The sequence below is a fragment of the Merops nubicus genome, unplaced genomic scaffold, assembly GCF_000691845.1.
Source record: "Merops nubicus isolate BGI_N331 unplaced genomic scaffold, ASM69184v1 scaffold52529, whole genome shotgun sequence".
Taxonomy (NCBI): domain Eukaryota; kingdom Metazoa; phylum Chordata; class Aves; order Coraciiformes; family Meropidae; genus Merops; species Merops nubicus.
The window spans coordinates 810-19,774 of record NW_008634051.1 but is presented as its reverse complement, the minus strand read 5'-3'; the positions used below and the strand labels follow the sequence as shown (position 1 = coordinate 19,774).

Here is an 18,965-nt window from a genome sequence, read left to right as displayed (position 1 = left end):
TCGGTTCAAATGTGAGTGCTACCACATTTAAACAGAAGATAAGAGACAATAACATTATGAGCATGCTGGATCAGTTTCTTAAATTGAAAAGAAGAAGGGAGTTAACTTGCAGGTTAAATATGAAGTTAGCAAAACAGTGGTTAAATGTTCCTCGGGATACGATAAAGTGACAGCCATATGCCTCAGTGGGCACAGACTTCTCAGGTAATATAGGACAACTTGCATCCCTCATATCACACCGCACAATAACAATGAGGCTTATTTGCATTTCCGGGATCTCTAATGGGACAAAACCTGCATTGAAGACTGTAGCTTTGACATCAGCATTGAGCCTGACATGAGCTGTGCATAGAGAAAAAAAGGCAGTTGGAAAAGAAACACCTTTAGTAAGAGAGATGCCTGATACAGCCAGGCTTTACTTGAGGATTCTGCAAGTGAAGCACTATAGATGGCTTCCATGATTTTTCCTATCTCTAACCTATAGGATACAGAAATTCACCATGCAAGTCCTTACATCTCAGCATTAATACTTATTTGACAAGAATTAGGAGGAGTGACAAAATGGAGAGCTAGAATCTAGTTTTAGTGTTATCAGCATCCTTACTGAACACCTTCTGGAAGAGGAGTAAAGCAATGCCTGTAATGAAACATGCAGGCTGTACTGTGTAGTGAGGATGAGACAGGTGCATGAAAGCATGAGTTAAGGCAAAAAAAATAAAAAAGATGCAGTTTGAAAAGATGGTAACTGTTACTTTAGGAGGAAGGGTAGCTCAGAACAGAGCCTCAAGAGGAACAATGCTGAAAGCAGAACTGCTGAGGGACAGTTCCATTCAGAAGTGGGGAACAGATCAGACATATTTACTGAAATAAGGTACAAATGCTAAAACCTTTGTTTTGTTTTTCTTATGGATTTCTGTTAAAAGAGTTGCAGAGAAGGAAACGTTGTGACATTCTGTCAGGACTGAAGGTTAAACAATTATGGGAGTGGAAAGAAAAGTCAAAATAGCAGACAGGAGGAGCTGACAGTTTTATTAAAAAACAAAACAAAGCAATAAAATGTATCTTGCTTATAAGACCACTGAGAATAGGGAATGCCTTCAAATATCTGAAGAAAGAAAAATCCCAGAGCTAGACTAAAATTCTGGGAATACAATAGGATACAGCACTAAATGAAATGGGAATAAGGCTCAAGCTGAGAGGCCTGAAGAACTTTTACATAATGAGGAATCAGGTTATAAAGCCGTTTCTTAAGGCAAATGACTGTTGGTTGCACAAATGCTTGATACATTTAAAACAAGACCAGACAAGTAAATGGATGAAACTCTACAAAAGAGCTTGTTACTGAACCATAGTACTTAATGGAATGTAATTTATAGCTCTGTATTTGTGCTCAGTTACAGACAAAGAGGAACTTACTCCTGCTGCCCCATTACTTCAAGGAGACATTTCATAAGGTACAACATGCAGTTTCCAGCTTCATTTGAAATAGCCAATTATTTGCTGACCCAGAGTTGCTAGCACGTAGGACAGGTGGCTCTATGGGGTGAGAGGGGATAATCTCCCTTGCAAAACAAGCCCATTATTTCACCAAGGAGCAAGTAAGAAGGTTCAGGGTGAGGCTGGTGAGTTACTTCAGAGGAAACGGCTCTACCTCTTGAGATGTCTCTGCGACTGCCTGGACAGATGAGCAGGAAGCTGGGAGCTGCTGACCCAGTGGCTGGGAAAGATCAGGCTGGAGCTGCAGCAGACCAGAAGGCTGAAGAGGCAGACAGTGATCTAAGGGGACAGGCGGACTCGCTGTAGCAAGGCTGCCATGAATCTGTGAAAGGCCTTCTGGAGCGACGTGGGGAGGCAGCAGGTCAGGCTGCAACTGCAAAGGCGGTGACATGACTATTGAAGGTTGCACAGGCAGCACGGGCACCTGGGCTCCAGCTTCCAAAGCATACTGAGTGTGTCCAGTAATCTGTTGTAACACAAAGACAGCTATTAAAACAAAGCTCTAATTAGAGTGCTCGTGATTTACACGACAAGGTACAAAAGCCGCTGCAGTTTATGGCGAAAGGATTGTAATTATGCAATGAGACTGTATTTGTGTGGTCTCTGCTTGGACAGGCAACTACGTAAGAGTTTAAACTTGCTTGGAAACAAATGAATAAAAACCTAAGAGTCCTTCCTATATAATTATGACAACATGTGTATTGCTCAGGTGCTATTTAATTTGTAGAAACAAAGACATATCTTGCTAAGAAATAAAAATCTTACATTATTAGATTAATGTATTGCCCTGAATAGTTTGCTCTCTGCTTTCAGTAAGCCTACCACAAAGTCCATGCAGAGGAAAATACACTCTACCCAAAATCTAAATTGGGGCTTTTAAAAAGTCTGCTATATATGAGCTGGTATACCGCATACAATTCACTCTTTTTTATGGAATAAGTACCAGTGTCTTAAGGAAAACACTGTTTTTCATTTAGTTTAAACGTGTAAGACACAACTTAACTGTTGACATGCTAGGCACTAAAGCCTCAATCCTGCAAGCACTGCCTCGTGTTCTGCACAGAGGAAGTTTCATTTATCTCAGTGGATTTCTTCAGTGCATTAAAATAACTCCTGTGCATAAGCACTTTGTGGGAACTCGGTTGCTGTGATTAGATGCCAGCTACTTTAGAGACTATGCTGTTGCTCTGCATAACACTTCTTTTGAGTTGTACACTTAAGAACAGAACATTCTCTTTTCAGGTACATCATGTATTTTTCCAAGCGGACTGAGCTTGTGGGAAGAGGAAAAAGGAAAGAAAGGAAAATATGAAAGACAAAAGGCTTTTTAATACTAGGTAAAACTCTGCCTAATTTTTACTTTTTTAAAGTACCACCACCTAGAGAGTTAGGCTATTTGGAGAATATGTTAAAAAAAAAATAAATCAAGACTCAGATGAGAACTAGGCCACACAATTTCATTACCTCACGCCCTCTGCAGATTCTGGATATGAGCTGCAATTATTATTCTAGGTTTAAAAGTGGATAAAAGTAAGGATGCAATGTACTTTGCAACACCAGTTACATGACTGCCAAAGCAGAGACTGTCAGAACAGCAACTATGGTGTATGTTGCAGAAGAGCAGTGAATTTTTTTTTTTTTTTCCATTTTTTTTTAAATCTTATATAAGTAGATGAATTCACAAAATGTTTCAATGGATAATTTACCTGGGCAAAACTAAACTCAGAGGTTCTAAACATCAACTGCCAAAACATTACTGCACTGGAAAAGCTTTAATTACAGAAATACCTCTCCAGTACAAGTGCTTTGAAACACAGAAAGATGTCTTTTTGAATATTCCCCTGCATTTGTCCATTTTGTTTGCAATCGCTACCTTTTATCCTAAAAATATTACTATGTAATTCTTCCATACATATCTGATAGGTAAGGACTGTGTCAGGACAGTCTGGGAATATCAGTTCTCCAGCGTTGGTGTTTGCCACGTTTGCTTTCCCCTTTTTGGTCCAAATTCAATTCCATCTAAAGCCCTTGGAAACACAATGGCTAATGAGCTCAATGGTAACCGTCTTGGGCTCTGTGTTGCCTACATTATCACAAACATTATTTCTGAAGAGAGAAATTTAAAAATTCCATACCACTTTGAAGATGCCACAATATGGTAAGGTTGAAATGGGACGTTATGAATTTTAATCAATGTATTATGGAAAAGTGATACGATATAACACAGATTTTTCAAGAATGCTATTTTTAACAGATTTAGTGCACTATCCCGCTTCGGCCAAACCGCATTTCACGTTCTCATATCATAGACGTGGCAATAGAAGTATTTACAGACTCTGTCAACAAGTCCTGAACCAGTTCTGCAAATAGCGCTAACATTACAAGCTTCAGTTTACGCTGCATTTCTTTTGAGAGGGAAAGGGCCTGCAGCTCAAATTCATTCTTGTCTGACAGACCTCTTCCCTGCACTCTTCTGGAGCCACGTGGCCATTTCCCTTTACTGTTTTAAAGCAGTTCTGCATCAAAACAACTCTGTCCCTCCTGCCAGCTTGCCCGTATTTTGCCAGGAGCACGTAGCAGCCTCCGCACCACGTGCAGACCAGAGGAATGGCACCGGCGAGGCTGTGTGGCTGCTGCCACAGGGGACTGGCAGCTCACACTTCCTTCATATTGGAGATGGGAGAAGGAAGAAGGAACTCACAAAGCACTCTCTGGAAAGCCTGCTCACTTTCTGAGGCCCGTAAGATTATTCCCTATATCCTATTCACCTGTCCCTGGATTGAGACCTCACCTGTTCCACCCGATGTCACAGCTCTAGCAACAACCTCCAGTACTGAGGTCCAGAAGTTAATAAAACATCTTAAAATGAAAAAAACCACCCTCCCCACTGTGTGCCCAGCATGGCCACAGCCCCACACCCAGTGGATCACCTGGTGAGCAGCCCCGGGCGCAGGCAGAGTCTGGTCTGGGGGATGAATTATGCTTGGCTGGAGTGACGGAGGAGGTGGAGGTTGCTGCGGCTGGGACACCGCTGGCGTGCCCTGCACGTGGTGGGGAGAGGGAGCTTCGCTCTGGATGATCTGCTGGAAAGTGGTCTGGTATACCTGCTGCTGGGGGAGCTGGGGCACCCCATGGTGTGGTGGCAGAGCTGGGACTCCTGGCGGAGCCACAGCAAGCAGCGGTATCGTAGCAGCCGACATGTTTGGCACTATCGTTTGGCAGGGCAAGACCAAAGAAGCCACGGTGGTATGAGGAAGGTTGACGGCCTGCATGGGGAGGGCAGGGGAGTTTGGTGCCATAGGCAGAGTGGGGTTCATGGGGAGGCTGGGTAAAATCACGGCTGGAGCAAAATACTGAGAAGGAGCAGGTATGGGGGGCACGTTTGCAGCAGGTATATCAGAGAGGTTTGGAGGAAGGCTGTCAAGTCCTGCCAGAGGAGTAATTGCAGGAATGACAGGAAACTGAGGAATCTGAAAAAAATATAATATTACATAAATCGCAAGTGTTTTCACTGATGGTACGAAGTAGTTTCATTTGCCATACAAGTACATAAAAATCCCCTGTGCCACGATGATAATTATGTCTGTTTGTTAATCACTTCCATTCATTTCCCAAGGTTTATAAACAGTCGTAAAAATGGATATATGCTTAAATCATTAGTAAAAGAGAGAAAAAATAATTCATTTCAGGGGTACTTTTTTATACTTTAGAAGGTTAAAACTATTTCTAACACTAGCTTGAAGCATTCAAAGCAACATAGTAATTAAACATTGCTTTCATTTGAACAGAAATGAAAAGCAATTGCACCAGACAAAATGCAAAACTCTTTCATGCAAAATCCAGTAAGGCAGCTTGAAACCCATGTCTTTAAACAGGCTGGCTGCAACCCAGGCAGCACAGAAGATCCCACAAAAGGGTTTTTACAATCAAAACCTCCCAGTGACATAGCAGACCAGAACTACCCTGTCATCACAGAAGCAGCTTGCTTCTTCCTTTTGGTGCAAACTGCTTCACATCATGGTGGCTGTCACTGGCAAACACATTAATAGCACCAACAAAACATTTCAGGCCAAGGAAAAGGAGTTTCAGCCCTTTCTGGAAATAGGGCTGAGAGCTGGGGAGGTAGGCAGGGGGGTAGTGGGGAAAGTGGTAAAGTCAGGAGCTCAGAAAAAGAATAAAAATGGGCAACTTCTCATGCTCTGAAGCTTGGGATGGGGAAGAGAGTATGCCAGAGGGGAAGGTGTAAAAAAATAGAAAAAAAAAAAAAAAAAGGAGGAAATGCAGTTATTGCAATTTTGTAACTGCCATTAACTGCATTCTCTAGGCATGACACAGGGTTACTTACAAAGGAGATTTTTTTTTTCACCAAACAAAAACCAAACCATAAAGAAAAAAGCAAGGAATTAGGAAAAACCTAATACACTCATAGACTAATTAAACTGGTGTGCATTCAAAATAGCCACACAAAAACCTGCAAATCACGTTAATTATTAGCTGGAAAGCTTTACTCAAATGGATGTATTCACAGAGGTTGCAAAGATATTACCTGGGAAGGGGCCACTGGTGGAAGCTGTGGTGGCACAGTTGAAATCTGAAGGGGTTTTAGTGGTGTACTGCTAGCTGCCACCTGAGAAGTCTGGGGTTGATACTGGGGTAACAGATGGGTTGCGGGCTGTATTGGGCAAACTGGCTGGCTGGTAAGAACCTGCTGCAGAGAAGCTTGCTGTGATATGGGTTGCTGCTAGGAAAGAAAAGAAGAATAAAAATAAAAAAAAAGATTATAGCCTGTATAATCAAAAGAACAGTCCCCTGGGTACAGCTGCCTTCTTCTCTCCCCACTTCAAGCTGCACTGTCGCTCAGGGTAGGGATGGAAGAGAAAGGTGCTCCTCATTTAAAGACTCTCCAAGAGCCTATGTTTAAAACACATTTAAATGCAAGATACATTACCTGAAAAGACAAGTTCTAAGTGTCTTGGAAAGGTTATTTGGAGTGACTCAGACTCTTTAAATCCCTGAATTTGTTCTAGTTGGCACTGCAAAATCCCCACCTACTAACTTCAAAGACTCATTCCTACTGTTCTGATTATACTCGGCTAATCTTGGCATTCAAAAGCTGACTACATAATGTAGCAGGCATTGATCTATACAACATTTATTATCTGAGACATGAATAAAACAATAATTATAGTAAAAGCTGGATCCTAGTTATTTCTGAAGTGCTGTAGTAACAACATGGCAGCCAAAACAGCAGTTTTACCCTTCTAGGGAAAACAGTACTCCACTGGCCTGACAGATTTTACACAGCACAACAGAAACAAAAAGCGACTTTAAAGTTGAAAATAATCAGTAACAAACTTCCACATTGTCCATGCTACTGGTATTGCCTTCTTCAGTGCCTCTAAATAACGATCAAGGCACTTTAAAAAAATCTTCTGTTTCAGAAGTATGGCACCAAGGCATTAAGTTGTCCTTGGACTGACTTTTGATTCCTTCACCCAGGCTCTGCAGCACACAGAACCTAACACCATGCCCGATGGTCACAGGATAACTTCAAAATAAACAGCCAATCATTATAATCTTTCATCTCTGCCATTTACAGTGTAAATGAGTATTGTAATATTTTGCTCTGCACTATTTTAGTTGCAGGATGCTTCAATCAGTTTTTAGGTATTAATACAATAAAACTGCCTGATAGCATGAGCTCTGCAACACAGGAAAGTCCTGCCAGACCCAACCCAACCTCAGAAGCAGAACACTTGCACACAGTGCTGGGCTGGAGCTCATGAACTTTGCCAGCACCCAAAGCCAGGTCAGGTACCTCACAACCCCTGCCTGGGTTAATCTGCAGCTTAGGCAGGCTGCCCACAGATAATTGAGGATTGAGCACAGGAATACAGAACACAGGCTGCTCAACTCACCTTTGACTCAAGAGGACACTGCATTAAAAGGAAATGAATTGTGGTCATGGAACTAAGTGGCTTCCTAAAGCCTCAATTTCAAATTCAACTTATGTTTTACAAAATGCTTGTGAACTGGCTGAGGCATAGGGAATGGAAAACATCGCAATCAATTATGCTAACTTTGCCCCATTATAACCATTACATTATAAATGCAGGTAGCTAAGTTGGAAAAAAATTGGAGATGCAACATTGATCTCATGTGTCTGATCCATCAGTGTATACTCATACAAGATCAATATGTTTCATCCTGTTAGGCAGGTGAATTTTCTCACCCTGATTTCCCCTTCATTTGTTGACCTGCCCTATCATTCATTTACAAAAGACTCCAGATCTCCACTGTTCGTGGCATCATGCCTGAAGACTCTGGGAACATCAGACCTACTTCTGTCTGAGGCACACAGTTGTTCTGGGAAGCTCTGCACAGAAACTGTATCATTTTACCTATTTCTGCAACAATAATAATACTATTGTAAAAAGTCAGTCTTTTATTGGACTTTCTGGCAAGATCAGAAAACAAAGACAGACTAGCTATTAAATCCTTTTACTAACAGGGATAGAACCATTTCAAGAGACAGCAACACTGAGGAGACAGCACGTGAAAGAGATCAGACACGTTGGGCAATTATCACGTTCCAAACCAGTATTTACTCGCAGGAGAAAATAAACAACAGATTTTGAACTGTTAGCATAAAGCTCCAGAGGACACTAGAGAGATCTGTGCAACCAGTGAGGCCCTAAATTACCTAAGTGTGAAATTTTGGGCTGAGAAAACCATGAGAATATCCCTGCCCGCTAGAAAAAAAAACCTGATATATGACTACATTTCACATAAGCATGTTTTTCAAGGAGACCAAATTACATTGCTCCTATACTGATGCTTTCAGAAGAATATGGCACGTTAAAAAAAAATAAAAGGCAACCCGAGTTAAAGGTTGGTAACTAAAATGGTTTGGAGAGGCATAATACATGCCAGGCACAAAGTACACAGACATTCCTCAGCCCTGTCAACAGTTTCTACAGAAGGAAGCCAAACTTTTGGTAGAACTACAAAAATGAGCCACAAGTTACTACTTGGTGTCAGACAATAATGCAAAATTAATAAAAAATTATTCCAATTTATGGACCAAGATAGTACACTGAAATCAGCGCAGGGCTTTAAGCCGATGCTGTTAAGCCACAAGAGAAGTCTTAAACTATACCAAAAATATTCCAAGGTATTGTACAATGATTGCCCTCAAGCCCATTACTCTTCCATGCCTTAAACCCAACGTCCTTTGCCCCATCCTCAAGTAGCAGTTTTGTAGTTTCAAACACCTCAAATCTGCTACAGGTAGGGGTTGGAGCGGTGCAGGGGTAAGGAACAGGATAAGAAAAGCACTTTTCAGCAGCAGCCAAGCCCTTACCTGCTGTCCAGCCAGCACTGGCTGCGGCTGCCCCAGCTGCAGGGAGGCAACCGTGGTGGGCTGGACGACGGGGAAGGACATCACTGGCTCCTGGTAGTGCTGGGGCCGCTGGGACACCACAGTGGGTGCAGCTGGAACGGCAGGAAGGCCAGGCTGCAGGGGGAGAGAACTTCAGAGAAGAGCAACACTCCCGCTGAGAGACTCTACTGCTGTCCGTCAAGTAATTGCAAGTAAATAGTCTATGCAGTACTTCATTCAAAATAAAGAGGGGGAAAATATGAAAAATTATCTGCAAGGAAAATTTTAATCTAGAATCTAAATCTAATGGAAAAGATGGAAAAAAGTTATCCAATTCTAAAGCAAGCAAACTGTTGCATTTCTTTCTGCTGGAAGCAAGCATGCAGACCAGTAAAACCACTGAAAGCACACATGCAGCGACTGAGAACACACCAACAGCAACAATAAGCCATTAACTGGGTGAAACAGAAATTGATCTTCACAAAGACTTTTATCATTTCATAAAGAATCTTTATCTTAAAAAAAAAAAACTCAGACAATATACTTGAAATGGATGCCAAAAAAGCAAATAGGGGAATGAGAAACAAATTAAAACTAGTGGCAGTAAAATAAAAAATAATTACAAGAAATTCAGGTAAGGTTTGTAACAATAGCAGTTTACTAAAACTTCAGCTCAAAGTAGGTAAAATACAAATAAATAGTATGTCAGACTGAGGCTCATAAGCCTAAAAACACGTCTAATACAGCTCCATTATGTGCTTGTTATCTTGACCAATAAATCTCCCAGACAAATACTATTATTTTTTTATTCCCTGTGAAAAATGGAAGGTTTTGAGCCAGCCCTTTGTTTCCTATTTTTGCTAAGATTTGCTAAGATTTTCAAACCTTGGAACTTTTTCCCTAAGCTATCACAAAAAGAAAAGAATATGGAAACCCCACCAGAAAATCAAAAGCTCTAAGCAATATTTTGCAAGTTACTCAACAGAGGAGAACAAGAAATACAGGAAACAAGGCCTGGAATCCAATACCTACTGAAAACAAGAGCATAAAAGAGCTATTAAGTATGCCCTAGGACACAGTTTTGAAAAGCTGTAGACTTACTCCTGAGGGCTGCTGGTAGTGTCCCAGCTGCTGAAGGCTATGGGGCACAGCCTGGCTCTCGTTCAGCGGTGGGCTATACACCCGCTGGATAGCAGGAGGTACTGGATCAGGCAGAGATGAGTAGATGACACTTTGCTGGCTGCTTTGGGAGTCTGAATAAACAGTGGACCCCTGGCCACTGTCAAATGTGCTGTCGGCTGAAAGAAAAATGATTTTATTAAAAGCTCAACAACTCCAAACATTCATGTAATGATTTTAGACCAAGGTCAGCATAGGTTTATGTAATTAGCATTTTTACTGCCCTAGCCTTTTCCATTATATAAATAAATTATACAACACAAATGTTATTTTCTACAAAAGGCACATGCTGCTTCTCTTAAGCCAGCAAACATCCCCACGGATTTCTGGGCATGATGGTATTTTAGGCACATTGATATTTCCTTTAAAGGGCATAAGGTTGACATTACAAATTGCAGATGTTTACTGATTTTGTAGGATGAAAGGAAATCCCGATTTTCATGTTCATAGCAGATCATGGAGACTTAGAGTCAGATCTCCCAGGGATGCACTGACTTTAACATCTATTTGTATTAGTAGCACTGAAAATTACAAAATTCTTTATATTATACACTTTATTAGTTCAGCAAATCATACCCTCTTGAGTATACAGTAATACTTCAAGATGCAGAACAGATAAAATAATTTGCAGGTTTGCAGTGAAGTAGGAGCACCATTCAGAGCTCTGTTGGAGTTTCTCATGCTCAGCTAAGTTTCCATTTGTCCAGCTAACCTATAGAATTGCACAGCTGCAGGTATTGGGCAAGCATCGTAACTTTTGTACCATGAAGTATTACTGATTTAAAAATGTCTTTTCACAACTTTTGAAGCTTGTAAAGTGCAGGTGACCAGCTCCTCTTAAGCATAAGCTACTGTTTTCTTCATTTGAGAAATGAAATGAAACAATCAAAATGGTAGCTGTAAGTATCCAAAAGACAAATAGCTCATAGCAGAGAATGAAAATTCAAAACTAAAAGAAAACAGCAACAAGGTTACCAAAAAGTGGCTTAAATTACAGCTAAGAAATGTTATTTCTTTCTGACACTTTCCATCTTCTCTTTTTTCCATATTTGAAATAAGGTTTTACTTATTTGCTGTTTAAATAAATTATTTTTTAATAGCACCAGAGGTGACATTTCTCCTCAGTACTCACAAGCTATTCTCCCAGCAGTTTGTTTTTGGTTGGTTGGTTGGTTGGTTTTTTTCCAAATTAAACTCCCTTCTGTATTTATTCAGCTTGTTTCTAAAAAGAGTCATCATGGTCCTGCTCTAAGAAGACAGGGATTTCTGCTGCATACACACTTCTATTTTATTACAAGCCATTATTTAAGACCTCAAAGAAATAAAGAAAAGAGTATGGTGGTAGAGTGCTAAAATAAAAGCTGTGAGTCAGTCTCAGATTTTTATAGAGCACCATGCATTGCACACATTAAGTTATTAATTTACATTTTTACACTTGACCTCAGATTATTATATGAATTGGCAGAACAGTAATTTATAGGGGTCTTAGGCTCCTATAAGAAAATGTTCAAGGACATCTGATAGTGAATTTGTCAAGTAATACCAAGTATTGTTTAGAAGTTAAGTAAGGGTAGGAAATAAACTGCATTGTGTGTTTATATTTAGTATAAAATTCTGCCAACTCATGTCCAACAGAACTATGGGAAGCTCATTGTATCACTGTGGGGAAAAAAACCACCGCAGCAGTCATAATTATGGTGTTTCTCAAAGGAATTAGCATGAAATCAAGTATCTAATAAAAAAAAAATGAAAAGAGATAAATTTAGCTTCAGAAAGCAAGCTTTGAAAATACTGCAATATTCTTAGTTGTATACAAATATGGTCATTTCTACGATCTTGTAAAAGTTTGTTTTCTTGAAGAGGCATGCTTGGTTATTTTAGTATTCAAAGCAGACCTCTGTATAGCAATTTATACAATACCTGAATTAAAGCAGCAACTGTGTCTTTGGTAAAGATAATGCACCTTTAATTTCTTATGCTTACATAAAAGTTCAGACTAGCAAAAATGAAATATTATTATAATAATTTAGTAGCAAAATATGTACATCAGATTTTATCAGAAAAACTGGATTTAAAAAAAAAAAAATCATAAAATTTCAAATCTTCCAAGCTAAAATATCCGGCAACATTTCCTTCAAGATGTTTAGAAGTACTAATAGATGAAGATTTCAATACCAGAGCTTGACACAGTAACAAAGATTGACTTCAGGATACAAAGACAGGGACAATTTACTTTAGGGAAGTAAAACCACTACTTCCTCATGGTTTGCTGTTTGCTGGAGGTAACTCTGATGCTCAGAAATAAAATGAAGAAACAAGCAGCTCTGCAAGCAAAGCCAGGTCATTTCTTACTCAGAGACAGACCAAAATCAGTGCTTGGAATTAGAACAAGAGATGCAAATCCACCTGCCTTCGAACAGCCCAGTGATCACTCTTGAATCAGTCCCCAGCTGAATGTAAAGAACTGTCACATCATTGGCTTGTAGCTACCAGGGCCTGGATGAATGAGAGCCACCACCTATTCTAACCTGCCATAAACAACCCCCTTGCTTCAAGGCCACAAGCTCAGGACTAGAGAGACAAGTGGAACAGAGACAGCACCTGCATCAGGCCCTGAGGGCCCCAATAATAATTAGCGTCAACCCTCAAGGTCTGATGCTCCCAAGATGTGTGACTAAGCCACAGCTAATATTCCTGCAAAACAGGGAAATCTTGAATTACATCATCTAACATTCTGAGATGGATTTTTTTTTCCTGCTCTAGACCTTTGCACAGCTTCACAAAAAACCTTCATGCAAGCTGTCAAGAGTAACTCACATAACACAAGAAACTCCAGCGATTTGGTTTCAGCAAGGTCTGCTTTTCAATGAATGTCACATTGCCAACATCATTTGAAAAAGCCACCAGTCACTCTGACCAGTTTGGTGCCAGGTCAACTTCTGTAGGCTCTGACATTGTTTTGCACAAACAGTATCGAGCATGTATATTTTTGTGTATAGCAGTAGGTCTTCTTAGTTTTCCATTTATAAATATATGATGTTTTCTGCATTTACTGCTAGTGAAGGAGGATCCATCTCCACATAATACAGTTTTTCCTGAAACTGTATTTCTTTCTAAATTGTTATGCATCTGTCCAAGATACTTGGGTTCTTGGAGCTACTGTGCAAAATCATGCACAGCAGCACATCTCACTGCTGAGCTCAGGCTGTTTTTGATTTTTACCCTCAGACATTCATCACCACGTGCACACAAAATGAACACGAGACTTACATGCAACAGATGTAACACTTGTGGGCAGGTTTTGCTGAAAGGGATGCTGGTCTGCCTCAGGCTCCTCTGACTCTGACAGGATGTGATGACCAGTGTGGGAAAGGTAGGTGACCTGGACCTGCTGTGCATGTGGCATCTTCAACTTCTCCAGACATTCAGAGTCCCGACGTTCCTCTGACTGCATCCTAGGCCAAATTCTCTCTCTTCTCCATAGTATTAATGCTACTCTGTCACGTATTGACTTCGCAACTATCTTGAGATCGTTTTCATGAAAAAATCCAGAGTCAATCTACAGAGGAGGTACAAACTTAGCAAGATCACATGCTTACACACACACATGACTCAAATCACTTCCTAACAGAGAAAATATCAGTTTGAAATAACATGAATTAGACATGTACTCCTCACAAGAACAGGAACTCAAGAGCTTGTTAGTTTGTTTTTAATTAATAATTTTATAACTAACCCAACACCAATATATAATTTGTGAGACCTGGATATATATGTGTATATATATAGGGTCAATTTCTTCACCAGTTAACATCCATTGAGAAGAAGAGAGCAAGTTTAACTGCAGATGGATTTCTCTTTTTTCTTTTTTTTTTTTTTTTTTTTCCTTTTTTTGAAAGACTAACAGAAGAGTCAAAAGAGAAAAAAAAATCTTTGAAAAATGCTCTGAGAACAAATGGAGTAAACCATACTACCCTGAAAACAGAATTCATTGCCTTAACCTTTCCAAGACCTTAACAGTTTCCCAAATTGCTGTGCTTGATATCACAGCAAGCCATGAAGGAAAAGATGTTAGCAGAATTTAATCTCAAATTACTTTCTTTTAAATGGTAAAGTCAGTCAGCATTGATCGCCTTTTATAAAGAAAAAGCCTATAGAGTCAAACACAGGCTGTTCACATTTGGCTGAACAGGGACCAGGCTTTCTCAGAATTCAACTGCTCAACAGATGAAGGGGAAATCCATCTTTGTGCTATTTGTTTGCATAATCTCTTACAGCACAGGGTATGAATTTTAGTTACTAATAATGACCTACCAGAGAACTGTCTTCTCGCATTACATTCTCAACGTGCATAATCTACTGATTTGGAAGCATTTGGCTATATGGAGGAAATCTAGAGGGTGGTGGGTTTTGTTTTGGTTTTGGTTTTGTTTTTTTCTTTGCTCTTACCCAAACATGAGACAGTTTTACAGCTTAGATTTTCACTGTTTAAAATCAATAGGTGTAAAGCAGCTTAAAATACAGCTGCACATGGATATGGTTATTTTCCACTGCCTATGCCCTCAGACCTCACTGACATTCCCGAACTAATGAGCCAGCGAATGCTAACGACAGAAGGGAGTTACTCCTAAGAACCACACAGGTCCAGAGAACCTTGTATGGTGTTAACTAACACACCCAACAGATTCTTCGTGACAAAGCACCAAAAATCTGCCACAACAACAATTTTTTTTAAACAATTCTTACTCCTACATCTCTATATAAAGAATGGTTGCCATTTAATGAAGACTTGCTATTTTAGAGTACTCTGCTTGGGAAAGGCAACTTGAAGTTGCAAACCAGCAGAACATTTCAAGCTTCTTTTGCCAAGTCATCTGGACAGGCTGGAACGTCTGACTACTGAAACCCCATCAATAATGATAAATACCCACCCATACTCAAAAGGTCTCCTATGTTCTCCTCTCCCACAATATATAAGGCAACATTAAACTGATGAAAGCACATGGCTTTACTGTTCCACAATTCCTATGGGCTAGAAAAAGACATCTAGGAATAAATGTCCCTTTTGCCTGTTCCCCCAACAGCTGCAAGTTTGAAAGCATTTCATATGCAATCACTCAGGTGACTGTTAATGTAATAATGAAATACAGATTTTAAAATTATTTGGGAAAGGGTATAGCATCACGGTAATCTGGCAGTGAGCCTTTAAAATATACTTTTAATGAGAATTATTTCCTCTTTCAAGAAAAATACCACAACTATAGGACAAGTAACCTACAGAACTTCAAAATTCCAAATATTTCCATAAATATTTAAGTGTAAAATGCAACAGCAAGTAACTGTACCAGAGCAAAGTTTAAACAAAATTAGTTCTGTAACAATACATTGCTTGAAAAATATTTTACCTACTGCAAACTAATGATGAGAAGACAGAGGAGCCTGAATTTCTCTCACTAAATTTAGACTCCATGGTGATAAGTCCAAGCATCGTAAGGCAACATTACCAAAATGAATGCCTCCTAAGCATAACAGGAATGGTGATGACAACATCATTAAATGGGATCCCTTGAGATTTAGATTATAATAGGCACATTTCTGCAAGCACAAGAAAATTCAGACCCTCGACTCAGTGCTTACGGATTCTAAGTCTCCATGATTTTAAGAAAACCTAAACAAAACTGCAGTAAAGACATGGTTAAAATACGAGTTCAGGGATTATATAGTGAAACCGGAACACAATGCAGTTTTTCTAAGAAAACCCCACAAGAAATTCACAGAAATACAGAAATTCATCAAGTTAAACTTATCAGTTAAAAAATCCAAAGCTTATTCCTAACTGTGCAGTAGCCTTGAATCTAGTTTCCTATTTATGTTTGGTTATAGACTGGCTGACCATACATTTTCCTCATCTACATTCCTCCTAAGTGACACCAACAGAATGATGGAAAGAAATGTTTTGAAAAACTCCGTGCAGAATATTTTGTGCCTGAACTTTTGAACTCTTCTAATTTATTCCAAGATGCTGTCTGAAACTAAACAGATTCCAAACAAATTTAAAGACATTCAACAGCTAACAAAAATTGTCAAAAGAGTTTTCAAGATATAGAAGTAGATGAGACCTCCATGGTCCCTAAGCTATTTGAAATGCCATTCCATGCACCTGTTTTCATGCTTGGTAAACAATATTTTTCAGTTACGAGTTCTTCCTCGTTCATCCCTTTCGTGCAGCACTCATTCTAAAATCAATGCAAACTGCTTAAATTAGACATCTGGAACAGTTTAAATGAAAGTTACTTTACCAGACTTGTTCCTGCTGTCCTTTGAGATTTATGCACTACTTTATATATAGACATTTTTGCCAGGAGAAGTTTATTTTACCATTTCTTGTGCAACATCATCAGGAGTTTCCTTCTCCAGATCAAAAGTAAACTCAATGGCTCCATTATCTTTGGGTTTTCCTTTAAGTTTCTTAGGATCTTCTACCCAGAGTCTTAAGGCAATAGAGGATTTATTACCATGGTCTTCTTCTGCAAGTTCCACTCTTACCCCAGTATCTTCAGCAAAAAAGGCATGGCTTAATAAATCTTTAATTTCATATCTGCAATGGATATAAAGAATATTCAAATTCAGCAAAGCTTAAGCAATTTCAAAGAGGTTTATGAGAAGAAACTGCTGTTAAAGGAGGAAACATTTACAGTATGTTTGGTGTTCAGCCATAACAACTTTGTGTTCTTAGCAAAAAGAGATGGTATTTTGAATGTTACTGAGGACTGCTGAAAAAATTATGTTTTCTATTTCACAAAGCTTTACCAATATTCATACACCATAAGCATGTACAGAAAATGCAGATTATAGCTTTCCTCAACTTTTCTTGAGTATCACATGAAAGGGTACTAAAAAAGAGGTTTGCTCTAGATCCCTAATACCTGTAGTTTTTAAAGTTATGAAATACTGAACAGTAGACACACTCATCTAGGACAGGACAGTATAAGAAGATTAGACTTTAAAGCCAATGCTGGAAACTGGCACAATTTGTTTCCATATCAAGAGGCTAATGAGTCAGTGGCGACTGCTGTAACAGCTTGTGATGAATCTACCATGTTGCATTTCTAGTTGACCTCCACCACACTCGATATTCCACACGGAGCCTCCTGAGTGAGATTTTATGAACAGTTATGCCACAACATGCTAGAATATGCTACCTCACATGTCCACAAAGAGGCTTCCTGACCTTATTCCTTGAAGCTAAGAAGGCTGAGAGACACAATGGCCTTTGTTCTATTATCCTGACACTACATGCCAGGCAAGCAGGCAATCTTTTACATTTGTATTTCCATTCTGCACTTTCTCCTGCACAGAGAAAACCCAGAGGCCAGAATAAAAATCCAGACAGCCTGAAATCACTGTGTACACATTGTTTAATACAAAACTTGATTACTTGAAACAAACCTTTCTTCTTTATTTTTGCATATGCACTCCCCAATTATCTCCTTAATTTCAGGATCAGTAACTTTCTCAAAGCTTGCTGGCTTTATACCCTAAAAGGATAGAGAAAAGCAATTTAGTTTAAAAAAGAATCAAAATAATCTCTTAATTAAAGGTATTTTTCCTACATTTTGCAGTCAATCTAACCCTTGGAATAACTAATATTTTAAAGCTGTTAGTCTCAAGGCATAAATAAATTGAAGACTTAAGGCTACCATATTTCTAAGTACCATTACACTTCAAAATAAGCACACTGGTTTGTACCTGAACTCAGCCATACACAGGGCAAATCTGTCTTTTTCTTACCATCCTTTGCAAACCTTACCTTTATATCCTGTGGACTTTGAAGTCAATATTCAAGAAGCAGCCAATTTTAATTTTTTCAAATAACTCTACTCTGAAATTATTCCTTTCATGGCTTTTGCCTTAACTCTCAAACCACTAAATGAACAGAAAGATACAATCTTTTTTTCCTTCAGATAGCTAGTCTTCAGATAGTCAAAAATATCTTGGAATATTCCATACTCCTGTTTCTCACAAATCTTTTGCTTTTCTGTGTCCCGGTCTCCAACACTACTCCCTCCACCCCCCCCACCCAAAAAAACAAACAAAACAAAACAAAACAAAACAAAACAAATAAAATAAAATAAAAAACCAAACAAACAAAAACCCCCAAACAACCAAACGCACACACAAAAAAACCCCAAACAAACAAAAAAAAACCACCAACCAACCAACCAAAAGCCCACTTCAAATCAAGCAGGGGTGCAGCAGAATATGCCCAACAGCTCTGTGTTGTTCTTGCATTTCCCCATCTCACCGGGGATGAGTGGCAGAGCAGGTGTAACCTATAAATCAACCTATAAATCAAGTTAAACCTCTGTCAAATATTAACATTTTTTGCTGGGAAGTGTTCAGTTCTGGATTTGGAACAGTGTACCTATGAGCATGGCCTTCCAAGGAGAAAATCCAACTGTTCATTGCAGAAGAAAACTTATGAGAAGAAGAATCTGCTTCTCCACATAGGGAGCTTTGACTCGACGTAGGTGCAATCGGAGTGGTTTACAGTTTTTCAGGTTAAGTGGGGTCGTTTTAAGAAGATGGAAAGGCTTTAAAAGAAACACACACACTAAGGCAGTCATAGGTCAACTATGTGTGCCTCCTAATATTTCAAGACCAAGATCTTAACTCAGCATGATCCTCCTCAGGGTATATAGCCTCATAATTAAAATAACATACATATCTGACAACATAAAGAGAGACTGTAGGACAAGTAGGATGCAAGTTCTTAGGCTAAATAGTAATGTGATTAATAGTAATTAATTACATTAATGACGTAATAGTATATATTACATCATCTTTCTGTCCATGTAATAAAAGCATACTAAAAAAATAATTTCTGGGAATATTCAGCAAGACAAAG

General features: G+C 39.2%; 1 protein-coding gene across 1 annotated transcript; it reads right to left on the bottom strand.

Annotated features, from left to right (window-relative positions):
- Window positions 1-4,427: 4,427 nt before the first annotated feature.
- On the bottom strand, window positions 4,428-17,595 carry LOC103780746 (serine/threonine-protein kinase WNK2-like; the record flags this gene model as incomplete). The annotated part of the gene is made up of 6 exons (XM_008948436.1): window positions 4,428-4,967; window positions 8,861-9,013; window positions 9,980-10,176; window positions 13,328-13,616; window positions 16,436-16,655; window positions 17,507-17,595. Coding segments are annotated over 6 exons (1,488 nt in total), but the record flags the coding sequence as incomplete, so codon positions are not given.
- Window positions 17,596-18,965: the final 1,370 nt, after the last annotated feature.